At 42.9% G+C, this 22195-nt stretch overlaps 1 protein-coding gene across 3 annotated transcripts in view; it reads left to right on the plus strand.

The window, feature by feature from the left end:
• The window catches only part of glg1a (golgi glycoprotein 1a), a 43455-nt gene that overhangs the window by 19967 nt on the left and 1293 nt on the right, over positions 1-22195 (plus strand). Inside the window, exons 9-27 of one of the 3 annotated variants that reach the window (XM_084094321.1) lie at positions 244-365; positions 725-826; positions 1969-2122; positions 2212-2256; positions 5344-5481; positions 7139-7225; positions 7369-7431; positions 10783-10896; positions 10981-11069; positions 11200-11317; positions 12168-12260; positions 12336-12473; positions 13868-13991; positions 16060-16202; positions 16876-16977; positions 18921-19028; positions 19508-19628; positions 19704-19810; positions 20546-20709. In XM_084094321.1, the coding sequence (XP_083950447.1) occupies positions 244-365; positions 725-826; positions 1969-2122; positions 2212-2256; positions 5344-5481; positions 7139-7225; positions 7369-7431; positions 10783-10896; positions 10981-11069; positions 11200-11317; positions 12168-12260; positions 12336-12473; positions 13868-13991; positions 16060-16202; positions 16876-16977; positions 18921-19028; positions 19508-19628; positions 19704-19810; positions 20546-20709 (2132 nt within the window). Of the gene's footprint in view, positions 1-243; positions 366-724; positions 827-1968; positions 2123-2211; positions 2257-5343; positions 5482-7138; positions 7226-7368; positions 7432-10782; positions 10897-10980; positions 11070-11199; positions 11318-12167; positions 12261-12335; positions 12474-13867; positions 13992-16059; positions 16203-16875; positions 16978-18920; positions 19029-19507; positions 19629-19703; positions 19811-20545; positions 22156-22195 lie in introns of those variants that run through there. The other 2 variants (XM_084094322.1, XM_084094323.1) reach the window with 2 other exon arrangements.

Genomic DNA, 22195 nt, shown 5'->3' on the forward strand with positions numbered 1-22195 from the left:
TGGCTGCTTAGTCAAAATATAGATTTTTCTGATAAAAACATGCATAAATGCTGTAATGATAAATCTCACCAAGAGGCTGAAAAACCTGAAGATAATTGTGTGCGTTTACTGTGTTTCAGTAGTTCCTGATGAATGAACCCAGGCTGAGTTCATTTAAATCATGAGTAAAGTCGTGAGAGATTCATTCATGTTGAATAATGCAGTGGCTGATGAATGACTCTCGTAACTGTGTGTGTCCCTCAGCTCCAGACGCTGATTCAGGAAACGGACCCCGGGGCCGACTACCGCATCGATCGGGCTCTGAACGAGGCCTGCGAGTCCGTCATCCAGACCGCCTGCAAACACATCCGAAACGGAGACCCCATGTGAGTGTGTTTGAGATGACAAGCTCATCCGAGGTCAAGCGAGTCACATACTCATCCTTTACGGAACAATAAATGGAACAAATGAGTGCTTTTATTAATATTAGGGACGTTTGGCATATTTGTGTTTCTGTAGCAAGGCCTGTTCTGTTGCCTCAGACACTGAAGAGCTCATTGTTTTAAATCTGAGCAAACCAGTTTTATCAGACTTTCCAGTGTTGATTGATCTTTACATTTGACCTTGTTTCTGTGTGTTTGTTCATATTTAAGTGTGCAGAAATAGAAACATTAAAGGTGAAGTGTGTAGTCCAGCCTGAACGGGGTATTTTGTCAAGACTGTGTGTGTGTGTGTGTGTGTGTAGGATCCTGTCCTGTCTGATGGAGCATCTCTACACTGATAAGATGGTTGAAGACTGTGAACACAGACTGTTGGAGCTGCAGTACTTCATCTCCAGAGACTGGAAGTGAGTCGCAAAACTTGAGTAGTGTTTTTTTTTTTTTTATTCCACAATTTTAATTAAACTAAATCCAGTGACCAAAACTTAATTTAACTTTCACATACACTTCAAGTACTTCCTTATTTGTCTTTTTCACCATGCTTCAGGAAGAATTCAGTAATGTTACTTTCTGTGTGCCACAGTTTTAAGGAATGTTACTGGTTTGTAATGAGAGAATCATGTGGTTACACGATTGAGCACAAATTGGAGAAACAGCTAAATATTGCGGTGGCAATATTTGATAATGCCAGTTAGTTTAACTGGAACTGCACGATTAATTGTTGAAAGATGTTGATCTTATTCCTAAATGACAGTGATTCTTCTCTGTCTATTAAACCTTTGACGTGTCCGATCACAGCGAACAGTCAGATCTGTGTTCTGATCCAGAGAGAGACATTATCATGAAACGGCTTCAGTCTCTTCAACATCACAGGATCATTGAACATCTGAATTATTGTAAGACAGAAATACAGAAGTACTGGTATAAAGTTTACAGTTCAGATATAAACACTGATGATTACAGTAGCGATCGAAAATAGAGCAAATCACCGTTAGAAAGAAACTTGGCACTTTAAATAAATATTGTACCATTACATCGTTACACCAGTAGGTGGAGACACGAGACTGTTAAACAATGTGTTTGTCATTGAATTATTCATTCATTCATCTAGTAATGAAAGTCTTGATGAGCAAGTCATTGAATCATTCACAAATCATGTTTTAAATGCATTTAATTTAAACTTTTAAAAAATAGACTGCGTCAATAAACAGTTTTGTCAGAACCTCTAGTAAATGACGTTATTTTGCCCCCATGTCTGATCTATTCAGAACCGTGATCTCTATTTTAAACAAAAAAATTGCGATTCTCAATTTATCCAGAATCGTGCAGCTCAGTTGTTGTTGTTTTTTTCTTTATTATGGTTTGTTTTGAGAAGTTTTTTTTTTTTTTTTTTTTTTATTTTGTTTGGTTTGGTATTGCTTTAGTTTGTTGAGAAGGTCCGAATGAAAGTTAATTTTATGTCAGAACATTGTCAAAAACATGAGATTTGTTCCTTTTGAGAGTTCTTGTTGATATATCTGTCATATAACCGAACACGTGTTGTTTACAGACTGGACCCCATCCTGTACAAGAAGTGTCAGAACGACGCGGCCCGCATCTGTCACACTCACGGCTGGAACGAGACGAGTGAGTTCATGCCTCCCGGAGCCATCTTCTCCTGTCTGTACCGGCACGCGTACCGCACCGAGATGCAGGGGCGACGGGTACGAGCAACACACACTCTCACACTGCATTATCAGACTATAGCACACTGAGAACCTTCAGCAATAGCTTATCCTCAATGTAACCGTAGGCTTCATCAGAAACTTCTGAAGTCAGTTCGGAAGTGAGTTTGGATGTAAGTATATCTGGTTTCTTTAAAGAGCTGAATCTCACAAACCTGTCAAGAACATGTCTCGGTTGCATTTCACAGCCAAAAAAGCATTTAAACAGTTTACCTGCTTTTGAACCATTTTATGCACTGATACATTATTTTCATGTAAATTAAGCACCCTCCCTTAATTCTCATTAGCGTTATTAAAGGCAATACAAATACGCATGAAGTGTATATGCATGTATGTGTATATGTATGTTTATACTTTATGCTTATTTGTATTGCCTTTCATTTAAGCTGCTTTTAATATACAAATACAAAAATAATGTCTCTGTGCAGAAAATGTAAAATCTCTGTGTATTTAGTTGTGACATGACCGAGTTATGTTCCTGCCAGGCCTGGCGATGTTCATTCACTCTGAGAGTAAACATGCTTAAGCTACACACACGCTTTCAGCAAAACTATCAGGGACAAATCAAAGTCTTCCTTTACTGACACTGAAATCACTTTAATGATGCCGTGGGCTTTTATTGATTGGTAGTGATTGACAGGAAATTCACTCCAATGATGAGGGTCTTGGGAGATTTCTTTACAGACTAATCTAAAAACAGACATTGTGATTTAATGATTTCCATGGTAACGTCTCACACACACACAGATTGCTGTGATTGAAGGGTTGTGGGTGTTTGTTAGTTTTGTGTGTGTGTGTGTGTGTTTGAAAGAGATTGAAGGTGTGTGTGTGTGAGAGAGAGCGCGTGCTAACGCTTCAGTTGGTCTGCAGTTGTCCCGGGACTGTAAGACTGAGGTTCAGAGGATCCTGCACCAGTGTGTGTGTGTGTGTGTGCGTGTGCTAACGCTTCAGTCGGTCTGCAGTTGTCCCGGGACTGTAAGACTGAGGTTCAGAGGATCCTGCACCAGTGTGTGTGTGTGTGTGTGTGTGCGTGTGCTAACGCTTCAGTCGGTCTGCAGTTGTCCCGGGACTGTAAGACTGAGGTTCAGAGGATCCTGCACCAGTGTGTGTGTGTGTGTGTGTGTGTGTGTGCGTGTGCTAACGCTTCAGTCGGTCTGCAGTTGTCCCGGGACTGTAAGACTGAGGTTCAGAGGATCCTGCACCAGCGTGTGTGTGTGTGTGTGTGTGTGTGTGTGTGTGTGAGAGAGCGTGTGCTAACGCTTCAGTCGGTCTGCAGTTGTCCCGGGACTGTAAGACTGAGGTTCAGAGGATCCTACACCAGTGTGTGTGTGTGTGTGAGAGCGTGTGCTAACGCTTCAGTCGGTCTGCAGTTGTCCCGGGACTGTAAGACTGAGGTTCAGAGGATCCTGTACCAGTGTGTGTGTGTGTGAGAGCGCGTGCTAACGCTTCAGTCGGTCTGCAGTTGTCCCGGGACTGTAAGACTGAGGTTCAGAGGATCCTGCACCAGCGTGTGTGTGTGTGTGTGTGTGTGTGTGTGTGTGTGTGTGAGAGAGCGTGTGCTAACGCTTCAGTCGGTCTGCAGTTGTCCCGGGACTGTAAGACTGAGGTTCAGAGGATCCTACACCAGTGTGTGTGTGTGTGTGTGAGAGCGTGTGCTAACGCTTCAGTCGGTCTGCAGTTGTCCCGGGACTGTAAGACTGAGGTTCAGAGGATCCTACACCAGTGTGTGTGTGTGTGTGAGAGCGTGTGCTAACGCTTCAGTCGGTCTGCAGTTGTCCCGGGACTGTAAGACTGAGGTTCAGAGGATCCTACACCAGTGTGTGTGTGTGTGTGTGTGTGTGTGTGTGTGTGAGAGAGCGTGTGCTAACGCTTCAGTCGGTCTGCAGTTGTCCCGGGACTGTAAGACTGAGGTTCAGAGGATCCTACACCAGTGTGTGTGTGTGTGTGTGTGTGTGTGTGTGAGAGCGTGTGCTAACGCTTCAGTCGGTCTGCAGTTGTCCCGGGACTGTAAGACTGAGGTTCAGAGGATCCTACACCAGTGTGTGTGTGTGTGTGAGAGCGTGTGCTAACGCTTCAGTCGGTCTGCAGTTGTCCCGGGACTGTAAGACTGAGGTTCAGAGGATCCTACACCAGTGTGTGTGTGTGTGTGTGAGAGCGTGTGCTAACGCTTCAGTCGGTCTGCAGTTGTCCCGGGACTGTAAGACTGAGGTTCAGAGGATCCTACACCAGTGTGTGTGTGTGTGTGAGAGCGTGTGCTAACGCTTCAGTCGGTCTGCAGTTGTCCCGGGACTGTAAGACTGAGGTTCAGAGGATCCTACACCAGTGTGTGTGTGTGTGTGTGTGAGAGAGCGTGTGCTAACGCTTCAGTCGGTCTGCAGTTGTCCCGGGACTGTAAGACTGAGGTTCAGAGGATCCTGTACCAGTGTGTGTGTGTGTGAGAGCGCGTGCTAACGCTTCAGTCGGTCTGCAGTTGTCCCGGGACTGTAAGACTGAGGTTCAGAGGATCCTACACCAGTGTGTGTGTGTGTGAGAGCGTGTGCTAACGCTTCAGTCGGTCTGCAGTTGTCCCGGGACTGTAAGACTGAGGTTCAGAGGATCCTACACCAGTGTGTGTGTGTGTGTGAGAGCGTGTGCTAACGCTTCAGTCGGTCTGCAGTTGTCCCGGGACTGTAAGACTGAGGTTCAGAGGATCCTACACCAGTGTGTGTGTGTGTGAGAGAGCGTGTGCTAACGCTTCAGTCGGTCTGCAGTTGTCCCGGGACTGTAAGACTGAGGTTCAGAGGATCCTGTACCAGTGTGTGTGTGTGTGAGAGCGTGTGCTAACGCTTCAGTCGGTCTGCAGTTGTCCCGGGACTGTAAGACTGAGGTTCAGAGGATCCTACACCAGTGTGTGTGTGTGTGTGAGAGCGTGTGCTAACGCTTCAGTCGGTCTGCAGTTGTCCCGGGACTGTAAGACTGAGGTTCAGAGGATCCTACACCAGTGTGTGTGTGTGTGTGTGTGTGAGAGCGTGTGCTAACGCTTCAGTCGGTCTGCAGTTGTCCCGGGACTGTAAGACTGAGGTTCAGAGGATCCTACACCTGTGTGTGTGTGTGTGTGTGTGTGTGTGTGTGTGTGTGTGTGTGTGTGTGTGTGTGTGTGTGTGTGTGTGTGTGTGTGTGTGTGTGAGAGAGCGTGTGCTAACGCTTCAGTCGGTCTGCAGTTGTCCCGGGACTGTAAGACTGAGGTTCAGAGGATCCTGCACCAGCGGGCTCTGGATGTGAAGCTGGACCCGGATCTCCAGCATCGGTGTATGACGGACCTGGGGAAGTGGTGCAGTGAGAAGACTGAAGCTGGACAGGTTAAACACGCATCATTACTGCACTCGTTTCACACTGGAACTCACTTTCACATACAATGTTTTCTTAAAAATGCTCAGTGGTTTTGTTTTTCTGTTCATTTTATGAGATTTGCAGTTTTTGCAGCCGTTGCTAAAACTTAGGACATGTCAAAATGCATGTCCTAGCTATAAACATCTAAATAAATATTTAACTTATAAATTACACTTTTTAATTTCCTAAAGTGTGTTTTTAAGAAAACTACAGCAGGGTGGGTAACAGGGTTGAAAGTAACAAGCTGAACATCTACCCTACATTAAAGGAACACGCCGACTTTTTGGGACTTTAGCTTATTCCCCGTATCCCCCAGAGTTAGATGAGTCCATACACACCCTTCTCATCTCCATGCGTGCCGTATCTCTGTCTGACGCACCCACCGCTAGCCTAGCTTAGCACAAAGACTGGAGGTAAACGGCTCCAGCTAGCATACTGCTCCCAATAAGTGACAAAATAACGCCAACATTTTCCTATTTACATGCTGTGATGTGTATAGTCACAGCAAATAACAAGGTCACACCATCTTCTAACTGTATACACACTGGGAACTATATTCTCAGAAGGCGAAGCACTGCTACTTCTGCGGAGTGATTTGCTTGCAGCGCCTGAGAAGCCTGTGGTGAGGAGCAAAAAAAAAAAAGTTGGAGTAAATCACTCCGCAGAAGTAGCAATGGGCGGAGTGGAAATAGGAAAATGTTGGCATTATTGTGTCTCTTATTGGGAGCAGTATGCTAGCTGGAGCCGTTTACCTCCAGTCTTTGTGCTAAGCTAGGCTAGCGGTGGGTGCGTCAGACAGAGTTACGGCACGCACGGAGATGAGAAGGGTGTGTTTGGACTCATCTAACTCTGGGGGATACGGGGAATAAGCTAAAGTCCCAAAAAGTCAGTGTGTTCCTTTAATTACTCACACAATACAGTCAGGACTTATTGAACATGAAAATGAATTGATCATATAACATGTAAAATAGCACTGCATAGTCCTCACTGTATCAGTTACATATAGATCAATGTTTATTAAAGTTACAGAAGTTATTCAGTCAAGAGCAGTGAGTTTGATTCACACTAATAACACAGACACTGCAGGAATGTTAGGCTTCTGTCACTTTAAGAGCGAATGCACTGATCCAGGACACGAATACTGCACACGTGCGCTTCAGTTCTCGACTATTTGTGTTCAGTTAACACATAACTAACTATGTTTACTAGGATACTCGCCAAGACGGATATTTTGTATGAAATTGTCGGTTCAAGCGCAAGAAGACTTGAAAGAGCTCAATCCAGTGTGCGTCTGTATCACACAGCGCACGCGAGTTATCTTTCACGTCGTCTTGCGCTTGAATGTTTAACTTATGACATCTGTGCTAAACTTATGTTTTGCCTCTAATTAGCCAATGGCTAGCAAATTGCACGACTAGTCGGCAGTAATTGAGTTAAAGACGTGTTTAGTCGGCTCTTGTGGAATCTGGTCACATGCGAGTGATTTACTCAGTGTGGAGGGTAATGCTCATGGGACACCAGCAAATGTTCTTTATTCACTGATGTTGCCATCTGTGGAAACGGTTTGAATGTTAAATTCACAGACATGAACCGTACTCAATGTTGGTGTGTGTGTGTGTGTCTCAGGAATTGGAGTGCTTGCAGGATCATTTAGAGGATCTGATCCCTGAATGCAGGGAAGTGGTGGGAAACCTCACAGAACTGGAGTCCGAGGTACAGAAAGATGCTTTTGTGATGTTTTACTGCTGTTTAGTCCTGAAATATCTAAAATATATCAATATATGTATATATAAATCTATATAGTGTTGCAAGCGAGACGCGGGTCTGAACTGATTTCTGTGCGTCTGCTTTTCCAGGACATCCAGATCGAGGCGTTGTTGATCCGAGCCTGTGAGCCCGTGATCCAGTCCTACTGTCACGTGAGTCTCAGATCGATACTGATGAATCAGGAGAAGAAAAAAGATATATTTCATGCTTATGTTTTATCATTTTATCATTTAGATCTTAAATATCATTTAATCAAATGTCGTCATCATATTTTAAGAAATCATTATCATGTTGATGTTTCTCATTACTATCATTTTGATGTGTTTACCATTATTATCATTTGAAATGTACGTTTAATACTTTTCTTTTATTAATCTTAATGCCTCTAATGTAGCTGATTGACTTATGGGTAAACTTTTGTACTTGCTGTTTAGATGAGGGCAAAAGTCTGTAAGTTTCCGATGTCTCAATACAGTGGTAAACGAATCTTAACTGAACATCTTGAGGCTAACACCTCAGAGTGTGAAACATGAAAAATAGAGATGTGTGTGTCTGCTTCGATGCGATACACTATGAAAAGAGGAACTTAGATCAGATCCGATAAGCAACTGTATAATAGCGAGATTAATATCTGTATCCTTAGACTTTAGTTTTAGTTTCGTTTAATTTTATTTGCACAAATGTTAAAGAGCATCTTGCAGGTTAGAAGACCCAACAAGTCAATGTATAGAAAAATAATGTAGGAACTAGATTTTCTTTAAAAAAAAATTATAAATACGCTACAGTGGCTTCTGGAGTCGTTTTTGTGAGAATTTTACTTCTGCATCTGAAAATGGGCGTGACGTAGCACGAGGGAGAGCGGTCGATTCAAACAACAGGGAAAAATGGATTGCAATGACATTTCGGACGCTGAGGAAATAGTTGACGGACCACACAATTATGAGCCTGCTAGGCTGCCAAGAGAGCAGGGACAGGCCAGGATTAAGTGAACTGATCTGAAGTGAACGCTACACACGACCGCGTTTTCCGAAGCCGACGCGGAAGAGAAATCCCGTCTCTTCACCTGCACAAACCGCGCCCAGGCACGAAAGATAGCACCGTCCTTTTTCTTGATAGGAAACCGGTGGACTCGATGTCCTGACAGGCTGGAGTTTTTGCAAGCTCCACAAACACAAAAATTTACCATGACGATGATAAATTGAAATACAAAAACTAGTGAAAACACACTGACTCACGACCGCTCTTACTGAATACCAACCTATTCTGCACTGAGCTGCGGCAGAGCACAGCACACGTCTCCCTCGTGTGACGTAAAATGACGCGATGTTGAAAAAAAGCGGTTTGTACGAGCAGTCAAAGAAACGCTCACTTTATCTACTAAATTGGTGTCCTTATGTCGTTTTAAAACATTTTAAATCCTGCATTATCTTTTCATATGGTATTTTCATACACGGTTATATATTCATTTAGATTTTTTTTTTACATGCAAGATGCTCTTTAAATATATACAATGCAAATACTGTGCAGGGAGAGGCAGAAAACCCAAAAGGGTTTATTTAAAGCCTCCCCTTAAACAACAAGGAACAAAAGAAACTTTAAAATTAAAGAAAGAGCTAAACTATAATAACAAATATATAAATGTATATGACTGAATCAAATTAATTACAAAATATATCGAACCCCCCCAAAATATACATACCAAAAACAGACCCTGTAGGGCTCATAAATGCATAACAACGGAAAATATATGAGACACAATTACAAAGCAACAATGAAATGATCCTTTATACATCTTTTATAATATATTAGAGATGAATATTTTCTTGCTAGATGCGATAAACCATTCCATAATTTAATACCCCTAAATCGTATTGAGTATTGACCTCTACAAGTGAGAACCTCTGGAAGATGAAAATCTGTAGATTGACGAGTGAACCTGTGAATTTACTCTCAAATACATCTTAAACTGCTCTGGAATATTGCCGTCGCTTGATCTTATAAATGACAACACATATTTGAGAAATATTGATATCATAAATAGTAAGAACTTGAAGTTTCTGAAAGGCGCAGATGAAGTATATGCATTTGATCGGGTTGCAATCCAAACATTTTTGTATAGTAGTAGGAAAAGTGCTTGCCCAAACAATACTACAATATGAGAGATATGAATAAATTAAACTATAGTAAAGAGTAAGAAGACATTCTGATGCCTAACTCTCCTTATACTGGTGGATTTATGCATTTTTCACACAGTCCGCGTGTTCCCTCCAACTCAGGCTCTCGTCAACACAAACTCCTAATTGTATTTTTTGATAATTCCTTAGGTTATCATTTTTTACCACTAAAAATAATAAAATTAGTTTTATTAATTGTTTAAGATAATTTAAAGTAAACCAATTAGCATAATCAATTAAACTATCATTTACATTCTTAATAAATTAAAATTTGAATGAGAGAAAACTAACGTTGTATCGTCAGCAAACATTATTGGAGTAAGAATATTTGAAACATTTGACGAATCATTTATATAAATGAGAGCTAGTAAGGGTCCGAGAATGGACCCCTGAGGAACGCCACAGAGTAGTCCTCCTCTGCCAGACCAGCAACCCTTAAAGCAAACTAACTGTCTTTATTAATGTCATTTTTCAGCCATTTGTATGTAATATCATGAAAACCATATTTATACAGCTTTTCCAATAAAATGAAATAATTAACTGTATCAAAAGCTTTCGACAGATCTATAAAAATACTACATGTAAACTCATGGTTTTCACGTGCAAGGGTAACCTTGTCAGTCTGGTGAAGCAAAGGCACATAGTAGAGGGATTTTACAGAAACCATACTGATGTTCGTAAAGAATGAGATTTGAATCTAGATGAAAAATAATCTGTTTATATACAACTTTCTCTAAAAGTTTTGAGAAACATGGCAAAATAGATGTAGGTCTGTAGTTATTAAAACATTGTGGATCATCTGCTTTAAACCCAGGAATGAGTTTTGCTGTTTTTAATCTTCTGGCACAATGCCTGTTTTCAAAAAGAGAGAAAACGTGAGCAAGTGGTGCAATATTGAACATTTCACCGGTTTGCCGAGAAACACAGAAAGATTATCATGACCCGCTGAAGATATTTTTAATGCATCAATAATTTCACTTATTTCCTGTTTCTCAGGTGACTTAAAAATGGAGATAATAGGAAAATGTCCTGATATATATAATCCAAGGGTTCGCCAGTACCAATAGGAACATTATCAGCCAATTTATAAGCAACATTAACAAACAATTCATGACATTTTTGAGCTATGTCAAATGGATTATTAAAAAAATTGTTACCGTCCACAAAGTCTGAAGTAATCTTCTCTATGCAACCACTGATCTCAGACCTTGAGCATTCACAACCTTTCAGAGAGAGATCTCTCAAACAACTGAGTATTATACCCAGTGTGTTAATTATGTTTTACTTAGAAATATTAGAAGTTAAACATTCATCTTCTGTCTCTCGCAGGACGTGGCTGATAACCAGATCGACACCGGGGACCTGATGGAGTGTCTCGTTGCCAATAAACACCAGAAGGAAATGAATGAGAAGTGTGCCGTGGGAGTCACACACTTCCAGCTGGTGCGTCTGCCGATCACACACTCGCTCTTCTTCTTTCTGTCACTGCAGTTCTGTCAACCGTCTGTTTCTCCTCCTCATCCTCAGATCCAGATGAAGGACTTCCGCTTCTCCTACAAGTTCAAGATGGCCTGCAAGGAGGACGTGCTCAAACTGTGTCCCAACATCAAGAAGAAGTGAGCGCATGGCAGGGCTGTTGGGTTTGCTTGTGTCATATTGGTCACACAAGCTCTTGTAGAGGTGACTGAACACGGAAGCATGATGGGAAGGTCCTGAGGGTGTGTGTGTGTGTGTGTGTGTCCTCAGGGTGGATGTGGTGATCTGTCTGAGTACCACCGTGAGGAACGACACGTTACAGGAGGTCAAAGAGCAGCGCGTCTCCATGAAGTGCCGAAAGCAGCTGCGCGTGGAGGAACTGGAGATGGTCAGTGCACTCACACACACCTCACACTCACACACACACACACTTCACACTAGAGCCGATGAGTTCAGCGGTGCGCAATCCTGTCATCATAACAGAATTTACTGTATAACGTGGAAATTCAGTCGCTTCACCAGCATTAATATATCATAAACACAGAAACTCTTAAGCTCTTCACGGCAACCTGTCAAAATAAAAGTTCGGTTTAACTTGAAGAAATTACGACAATTATATTTCTGTTGTACAGTAGAATTTAGCTACGTCTCAAAGTAATAATATTAACACTAATAATAATTTATTAATTTTTTAAAGGAATAATCACAATTTTTCATCTGTCTTAATTAGAACAGTAAAGCTCTGTTGTGCAAAACTTTGACAAAAAAGTTTAATTTCATAATTAAAAGATAAATGAACGTTTTATGCCTTCATTTGATTGCCAGAAAAATGTAAATGCACAACACAGGAAAAAAAAAAAATTCATAGAAATGAAAAGGACTCCAGAAAACTTAAAACAGAAAACACAGAATTTGGAAAAAACTTAAAACGTAATTTGTGTTAAAAAGAAAACAATTAATTTCATTGGAACCCAAACGTAATTTGTTAAACTTTTAATAAATTGTTGGTAAATTATTTCATGAATTAATTTAATTACATGTGCTTTTTGATTGCTAAAATTTTATTTAACGATTAAAATGAGTAAAAAAAAACGCATTTCATAGGGCCCTATAAAACACATTTGAACAGATATAATGATGTGTAGGTCTGAAGTGTGCGGTTAGAGCTCTGATGTGTGTGTGTGTGTGTGTGTGTGTGTGTGTGTGTGTGTGTGTGTGTGTGTGTGTGTGTGTGTCAGTCGGAGGACATTCGTCTGGAGCCGGATCTGTACGAGAGCTGTCGTCAGGACATCAAGCAGCACTGCCAGAACGTGGTGTTCGGGAACGCTCAGGTAAACCTCCTTCATCATCATCATCATCACTTTACCTGCAACCGCATACTCATCTGTGTGTGTGTGTGTGCTCAGGTGATCGAGTGTCTGAAGGAGAACAAGAAGCACCTGACCCAGCAGTGCCATCAGAAGGTGTTCAGACTGCAGGAGACCGAGATGATGGACCCCGAGCTCGACTTCCAGCTCATGAGGGTCTGCAAGCAGATGATCCGGGTGACCAGCCTCATCACACAACATCTCACAACATCACACACACAGTCTCACACACACAGTCTCAGCGCATTCTAGCCCAGGAAAACAGAGACAAGTCTTTATCATTTCAAGAGCTCCTTTGGAGAAGAAGCAGAAATCGTGATATGGCCTAATACGCATTCAAACAATCTAAACATTTAGGAGATATTTATATATATATTTTTTTAATGAATCTAATGCCTGGTTCAGATTACACGATTTTAGCCCGATTTTGGCACGATCCGTTTGACGTAGGGTGTCGTGGGGATTCGCAAACGACAACGGGCGTCGGGACGCAAGATTCGATCGTTTCATCTCGTATAGTGTGTCATAGTGGGCGACAACCTACGTCGCGTCTGCGATGCTTCACGACATCAGGACAAAAAGACTAGCATGTTTAATTTTTTAACGGTCCTCCACGACGACGACGGCGCGCGAGTGAGTGAGGGAGAGTGAGTGAGAGTGTGTGTTCGCGAGTGAGTGAGTGAGCCAGTGTGTGTGACTGTGTGTGTGCGCGAGAGTGAGTGAGGGAGGGAGAGTGAGTGAGAGTGTGTGTTCGCGAGTGAGTGAGCCAGTGTGTGTGACTGTGTGTGTGTGCGCGAGAGTGAGTGAGTGAGTGAGAGTGTGTGTTCGCGAGTGAGTGAGTGAGCCAGTGTGTGTGACTGTGTGTGTGCGCGAGAGTGAGTGAGTGAGTGAGAGTGTGTGTTCGCGAGTGAGTGAGTGAGCCAGTGTGTGTGACTGTGTGTGTGCGCGAGAGTGAGTGTGTGAGTGAGAGAGCATGTGTGAGTGTGTGTGTGTGAGAGAGAGTGCGTGTATGTGAGTGTGTGATTGTGTATGTGCGAGTGAGTGAGTGAGTGTGTGTGTGTGTGTGTGTGTGTGTGTGTGTGTGTGTGTGAGTGAGTGCGTGTGTGTGTGTGAGTGAGTGAGTGCGTGTAGGCTATGTGAGTGAGCGAGTGAATGAGTGTGTGAGACGGCTCGCGATGACTGGTCGGAAAACAACGTGTAGTCTGACATGTTTCTTGTCCACGACATGACAAGATTTTTAGGAGTCAAAATCGTGTAATCTGACACAGTGACTATCGTAACAGACAAAAAAATCGTGTAATCTGAACCAGGCATAACTATAGTCACTTTTAATTTTAAATGGTTTAAAGGCTGAAATGTTAGGTGTCATTTAAAATAAATAAATAATAGCTTAAGTTTAAATTGTGTTATTTACAGTCATTTATGGTTTAAATGTTACTGTAGATCTTGCTCTACCCAACTCATAAAGCGTTGGTTTTATTTGTGCAGGTCTTAAATTTTATTTTAATAACGCCACAGAAACCCTGTTAAAAGACCTTAAAATTGAAAGATGGCTTTGTTCTGTCCTCCAGCGTTTCTGCAGCGAGACTGATGCCAAGAACATGTTACAGTGTCTGAAGCAAAACAAGAACAGCGAGACCATGGACCCTAAATGCAAACAGATGATCACGAAGAGACAGATCACCCAGAACACAGGTACACACACACACACACACACACACACACACACACGAGACATGATTTCTTTAATCACTCGCTTAAAATAAGAGGTGTGAAACAGGGAACCAGCTTCATTAATGCAGATGGCAGATGTTTACTACATTATCTTGGCCAAAATAATGTGTGATATCAATAGAGATTTTGAACACTCCAAATGTAAGTGTAATGAGATGGAGAGAGAGAGAGTTTGCAACCATAACTATACGCAGACGACCTACTGTTGACCTGCACGTGCACCCTGGCGAGCTGTTCCTGGGCTCAGGAGCGACGCTGCCCCCTGCTGTGCTGGAGTGACAGCTGCTCCATTATTTACCATAGGGGTGGGTGTGTGGGTGTGTGTGTGTGTGTGTGTGTGTGTGTGTGTGTGTGTGTGTGTGCTAGGCCTAGGGGTGTAACGGTACACAAACATGACGGTTCATTCGGTACGTACCTCAGTATGGAAGTCACGGTTCGTACAGCAAGGGGGAGAAAACTAAACACAAAATGCTTTTTGCTTTTTTTAAATTAAACTTTTTTTTTTTAACAAATGTTTAAATAAATAAATTATAATATAATTTTCTTAAGGATAAAATCTATCTTAGCTAATGCTGTAAACTATATGGGGAGCCCTTAATTACACATTATTATGATATTAAAGGTTGAAATTAACAACAGAGCCCAAAATATTCAATGTAGTTGCCATTTATTTTTAGATATAATCAACACTCTAAATGAATGCTGCAGCTAGTCTGATATAGATGTAGCCAATATCTATAAATATTTATAATATAAATAATACATATTTCCCATATAAATATCCAAGTATATGATGCATCTTCAATTCTTCAGGTCAATCATATATTCATGGGAGGAAAATTAGTATGAATGAGGAATTATCTTTGTCAAGGTGTCCTTTCAGTCAGAGTTACCAGTCATTGCTTCTGCTGCACTTGGTCCCTTTTGTTTTATTAGTTTAGTTTAAATTGGCTACTTTTTTTTGTTATAATTTGAAAGATAATAAATATATTGTTTGATAAGTGCGATCTCTGATTGTAGTCCTTGAAAACCCAAAAAGTAGTGCTTGAACAGTCCTTAACAGTCCTGAAATTACATTTTACAGTATCTGTACGAACCCTGCAACAGGATTGTAGACTTTGCCTAAATTACGATTTCCCTCAATAGAGGCCGGCAAGGTCAGAACTAAAGGTTTCCTCATTAATAATAAACATTTCCCATGATTTTATTCTAGAAATGAAAAGGAAATGTTTGTGTGATCATTGTCCGTACAGTAGCATGTGTGACAGGTGTGAATGGTTGAGTTTGACAGCGTCAGTGAACAGAACGGGTTGAAACTGTAATGTACTTTTCCACCATACTTGAGAACAGTTGAAGTTGTCCCCTTTGAGGAGCGTCACAATTTGAATTTGTGCCATTATTGGTATGAAAAGTAATGAGACGGCAGTTTTTACTTTATTCGTGTAAAGCACTTGATGCTGTAAATCCCAGAGCCTCACTCCGTCAGTAACAGCGTGTCCTAAGTACACGCGACGCGCGATAAAAGGCCTCTTTTCCATGTTGATCAGAGTGTTTGTCCTAACCAGCCGCGGCGATTCTGTTTTAGAAACGGTTTCTATTTTTCTGACGTCGCGCTGGAACAACAAACACAAAGTGTGGTGATGATAATCTCAGGTGCTGTTTATGTGCTTTATTTAATGTTAAAAGCGTGTATTGTGACTCTGAACATCATTTAGTGCTCCAGCTTTGTAGCTGTAAAAGCAACAGTGGATAATTCACCTCAGATCTTGAAATTAAACAAATGGAAACAAGAACGTTCAAACTGTGATCAAACAAGTGTATTATCTGACAGTGTTTTAGTAACTCAGTAGCCTATGTATTTTTAATAATGTTTAAATGGTGTGAATTTGATCATGTAGCTGCTTCTCCATTTTCTTGCGAGTGCCGTCGAGATGACTCTCTGGTGCCGTGCCGAGACTCCGCCCACATGCTGCTCTGATTGGCCGTGGGTTTTGATTGATGTCGGTGTAACTCCGTCTCTTGTGTTCAGACTACCGCCTGAACCCGGTGCTGAGGAAGGCCTGTAAAGCGGACATCCCCAAGTTCTGCCAGAACATTCTCAACAAAGCCAAAGACGACAACGAGCTGGAGGGCCAGGTCATCTCCTGCCTCAAACTCAAATACGCAGACCAGGTGTGTGTGTGTGTGTGTGTGACGGCAGCTGGACCAGTGACGGCTGGATCTAATCACTGAGCAATTAGTTACTGTAATTTAATTACTTGTCCCTCGAAAAAGTAAAGTAAGGGATTACTCTTAATTTTTCTGTAATTTAATTAGTTTCTTATGATGTAATTGAGCTAAACACTGTGTATAGACCAATCCGATCTCACGGCAGTTCGAATGCGTTTCACGCGGCGGCTAAATCATGCGACCTCACTCGCATTCGGACGAATTAGCCATCTTGTAAAATACGCATGAAATGCCGTGAGATCGGACTGTAAACTAGAACAATTCTATATAAAACAATAGTGGGTTTAACATCACAATGTATTGTGCGATGTTAAAGAGTGTTTATGTAGCCGCCTTTAAATTGTTTGGTCAGTTTATGCGTAATTCATGCAATTTTATAGTATTTATTTGAAAGAATTAAAACATTTCATGTCTATCCTTGTATTATTCAGCTGGTTGAGGTTAATATTGGATTTAGAAAGTAATTAGTAATTAAATGCTTATAGAGGGAGGAATTAGTACAGTAATCTAATTACACTGTTGACAAGGTAATTAGTTATTAGTAACTAGTAATTACTTTTTAGAGTAACTTACCCAACACTGAGCAGGACTCATATAAGAGTGTGTGTGTGTGCAGCGTCTCTCTCCGGACTGTGAGGGTCAGATCAGTGTGATTCTGCAGGAGTCAGCGCTCGACTACAGGCTCGACCCACAGCTGCAGCTCCAGTGCAGTGAGGAGGTGAACACACACCTTACACACACCTTACACACACCTTACACACAGCTGCAGCTCCAGTGCAGTGAGGAGGTGAACACACACCTTACACACACCTTACACACACACCCCACAGCTGCAGCTCCAGTGCAGTGAGGAGGTGACCTTACACACACCTTACACACACCTTACACAAACACACCTGACACCCACAGCTGCAGCTCCAGTGCAGTGAGGAGGTGAACACACACCTTACACACACACCCCACAGCTGCAGCTCCAGTGCAGTGAGGAGGTGAACACACACCTTACACACACCTTACACACACACACCCCACAGCTGCAGCTCCAGTGCAGTGAGGAGGTGACCGCACACCTTACACACACACCCCACAGCTGCAGCTCCAGTGCAGTGAGGAGGTGACCTTACACACACCTTACACAAACACACCTGACACCCACAGCTGCAGCTCCAGTGCAGTGAGGAGGTGAACACACACCTTACACACACACCCCACAGCTGCAGCTCCAGTGCAGTGAGGAGGTGAACACACACCTTACACACACACCCCACAGCTGCAGCTCCAGTGCAGTGAGGAGGTGACCTTACACACACCTTACACACACCTTACACAAACACACCTGACACCCACAGCTGCAGCTCCAGTGCAGTGAGGAGGTGAACACACACCTTACACACACCTTACACACACACCCCACAGCTGCAGCTCCAGTGCAGTGAGGAGGTGAACACACACCTTACACACACACCTTACACACACACCCCACAGCTGCAGCTCCAGTGCAGTGAGGAGGTGAACACACACCTTACACACACACCCCACAGCTGCAGCTCCAGTGCAGTGAGGAGGTGAACACACACCTTACACACACCTTACACACACACCCCACAGCTGCAGCTCCAGTGCAGTGAGGAGGTGACCACACACCTTACACACACCTTACACACACCTTACACACACACACCTGACACCCACAGCTGCAGCTCCAGTGCAGTGAGGAGGTGACCTTACACACACCTTACACAAACACACCTTACACAAACACACCTGACACCCACAGCTGCAGCTCCAGTGCAGTGAGGAGGTGTACACACACTACACACTACACATTACACACCACACACTAGGGATGGGCAAATGAAGCCTCATGAAGCACTGAGTGTTTCCCCTGAATGTTTCGGGAAAAGATTTGAAGCATCAAGAGTGTCGAAGACAGCGCCATCTTGTGGCAGGTCAGATTTACAGCAGTCGTGTGTATGAGCAGCCGAGTGCGCAGCGCCGTTGTTTATCCATTTAGCACAGATAAAAGCCTGACAACGCTAAATGTTCAGTTTTCCAACAGAGTTGCTTGATTCAAGTAAATGTTGGTCTAATTATTTTATGGTGTATGTGCTGTTTATGTGTCAGAATATGTGAACATGTATCATAGGCTATAGGCTTATTTATAAAGAATATAAAAAGTGTTAGTAAATGGACTTAAACTCGCTCCGGCACGGATCTTCATGAGGAATTACGCTGCGTACTCGATACGCGCTTTGAAGCTTCAGTGTCAAATGTAACATCGCTACCACACACACCTTACACGCCTTACACACCTTCATCACCTTACACACCACATTTTACACACCTTCATCACCTCACACACACCTCTTACACACCACATTTTACACACCTTCATCACCTCTCACACACACCTTACACACCACACTTTACACACCTTCATCACCTTACACAACACACACACTTTCATCACCTTACACACCTTCATCACCACACACACCTTACACACTACATACACCACACACCCCACACACCTTACACACCACACACACACACACACACACCTTCATCACCACACACCTCTTACACACACCTTACACACACCTTAATCCTGACCTACACACGTGTTCTGCTCCTGAATCACTCGTGTGTGTGTGTGTGCAGATCCCGCGGCTCTGTGCGGAGGAGGTGGCGGCGCAGGAGCAGACGGGTCAGGTGGAGGAGTGTTTAAAATACAACCTGCTGAAGATCAACCATGAGGGCTGTAAAAAGGTAAGACCGCTTCGACTCTGAATCTTTACTAGATGTTTCCATCCGAAGATGCGAATTTAAAGGTGCAGTGTGTGAGTTTTAGCAGCATCAAGTGGTGAGGTTGTGAATCGCAACCAGCAGAAGTTACAGTGGCCGACAGGAAGTGATGTCATCATCTGAGACAGCAGAGAGTAGCCAGTTCAGCCATAAGGTTTCTTTACAAAGATAATAATTTGACTCCGGCATTTCAGAAACACCAAACCAACATCTGAGATGCTGCGACGCCATTGGTCCGCTTGATACTCCAGTTATCCAATCACAGACTCTGCTGAGGAAAAGTCATGTTTTTTGTTGTTTTTTTGCACATCAAGGGGTTTATTTGGTAAACATGTTTATGCGCATGTCATCGTTTTAATGCACATTTTTAGAGTTTATGCACATCCAGTGTTTTTATGCACCTAATGAGATGTTGCTGTGTGTGTGTGTGTGTGACGCTGTAGGAGGTGCTGAACATCCTGAAGGAGAGCAAGGCTGATATCTTTGTGGATCCGGTTCTCCACACAGCCTGTGCGCTGGACATTAAACACCAGTGTGCTGCGATCCCGCCGGGAAGAGGACGACGTGAGTCATTCTGGGAGGGGTGTGAGACTCATTGAGCCGTACAGATATTAACCCCTGCGCCCTGTGTTTGTGCAGAGATGTCCTGTCTGATGGAGGCTCTCCAGGACAAGCGTGTGAGACTCCAGCCCGAGTGCAAGAAGAGGTTACAGGACCGCATCGACATGTGGAGTTACGCTGCTAAGGTGAACAATCCCATGGTCACACACACCACCAAACACAGCCGATACCTGACCGTCAGAAGCGGAACGATAGTATTACTCCATATGATCAGTGATGTTTTGTGACGGTATAGCCGTACTGTTCCAGCAAGTGAACTGAAGAGCTGTTTGTGGATAAATGATAAAGCTGCTTTGCATGAATTATGAGGTTTGTATATAACCATTCTTACCAAAACGTTTCCTCAGAATGATTCTCTGAACGACTGTCTTGTGTAAATTGTTGCATTTAATACAAAGAGAATTTTATGAACAATTTACACAAATCTTATTCTGAATTTTAATCAATTCGCCAAATTTACATCCGAATGGTTTAACAAGCAATTTACATTAAAAAAAATCATGCATAAACATCTTTACAAACGCTTGCATTTATACGGATAATTAGTACAAATCGTCAGATTTACAAATTACATAAATTTAAAAGTTGCTGAACTGAATCCAATGCAACATTTTACTCGAGAATAATTTTACGAATGGTAAGCTTCATTAATAACCATATATCCATAAATGTACAGTTATGTGCACATAAATTGGAGCTTCCTGAAAACTCTCCTCCAGATTCACAAACACACGTAAACCTCGGGTTTGTAGTGAATTTCAGTCACTCGTAAATAGGACTCGTGCTCGCGCTCATTCACAGTTAGCATTTTCTCCCACACACACACACACACACACTGTTGTTCCTCTTCTCCTCCACAGGTGGCTCCAGCAGAAGGGTTCTCCGACCTGGCGGGTCAGGTGTTCACGTCTCCAGCTAAAGGCTACATCCTGAGCATGCTAGCGGTGTGTGTGTTGCTGCTGTTCCTCATGGGTCTGCTGTGCGGCCGCATCACCAAGCGTGTGACGCAGGAGCTGAAGGACAGGTAGAGGGATCCGCCCATGGCCCAGACACACACTCGTCCCCGTCCCGGGCCAGGGGAGGACACTGGGTGACGGGGGGGGCAGACTCGTGCTGTGTGTGTGTGTGTGTGTGTGTGCGCATTTACACAGACGGCCACATGGGGACCCAGTTTTAATTGCTACACACACTCTATTTCCCCTGACTGTGCTTGTCCTCGTCGTCTCCTGCTTCTCCGAGTCCACCCTGCGAGCGCCTCCACCGGACGCCCCGACTCCATCGGCTTCATCAACTAACGTCACAGAGACTTGGTTTCGCTCTCCAGCTGAACTTTTTTATTTATTGTTGGTGTTTTGGATGCGCAGGAGGTTTGGCTCTTGATTTCCTCTGGTCGGCCGGGACGGTGAGCCGTCTTCACCTCCAGTTACTGAAGATGTGCATATTGACGAAGATGGAGCGAGCGAATGAATGCGTGTTTGTGCCTTTTTGCCCGTCCGAGTGAGAGAGCTTGTGTCGTTTGTGTGACAGGGACTGATGTTTTTTGGTTTTATCATGGGCTTCTTGTTTCTTTTTGAGTCTTTTCTTTGCAGCGGGGGCTATAAATATGTGCTTATTCTGTCATTGGTTTATTTCATGAGGGGAGGGTGTCTGTGTCATGAAGTGTTCACACCAGAGAACTGGTCTAAACTGAGCCGCGAGATGTAGACCGGGGATGATGACGATCCAGATGTTAAACCTGAGGGCGACGCTTGACTCCGGACTGGTTATATCATGACGGCTGTGGTACGAGCCACTCCATTCATGTTTCCACTGTGCCATTCTGACATTAACATGAAAAATCCACACCAAGAGTTCTGTCAATCAAAGTGACGGTTTTGGCGATTCACACACATTGTAGATGTCATTCAATCACATCTTTGGATTATTCTCTGATGCCCTGCTCGTGTGTCATTGGGTTTCAGACACGTCTAGGCCGGTTTGGGGGGAATTGTTGGTTTTAAACACACTGTGTTTCGTACAATTTTTTGAAATAAGCTTTGTTGACAGTCGGTCCATCTCTTCTGTGGTTTGGAAACATGTAAAGCTCAGTGCCGTCCATAATCGCCACAGTTTCAGCTTTATCATTCGCAGCCATTGGGTTTTCTTCTGTTTATTTTGTGATGCATAAAGAGTTTTTCTCATGTACTGAAACTAAACACCAGTTATTGTCGAATAAGTTGACTGGATTCATAGCTTCGAAACTCCTTTCCCTGAATCACTGAAGGCTTTAATGCATAAACCCCCATATTTGTTCCCCATTGACAGTAAATTTCACTCTTTGGAGTGACGACACACTATTAAAACCGCAATAGAGCCGTAACCCTACAGTCCCTGTGCATCTCTGCCTTTTACATTAATTTGGCTTTTGTATTATTGTTATATTTGTATGCTTTTGTACAAAATGACATTAAAGTGGACTTTGGTTATAGTGTTTGTGCATTCAAGCTGTGCTTTAATATTCATGTCATAAT

This window comes from Abramis brama, assembly GCF_963993115.1.
Source record: "Abramis brama genome assembly, chromosome: 20".
NCBI classification, from domain to species: domain Eukaryota; kingdom Metazoa; phylum Chordata; class Actinopteri; order Cypriniformes; family Leuciscidae; genus Abramis; species Abramis brama.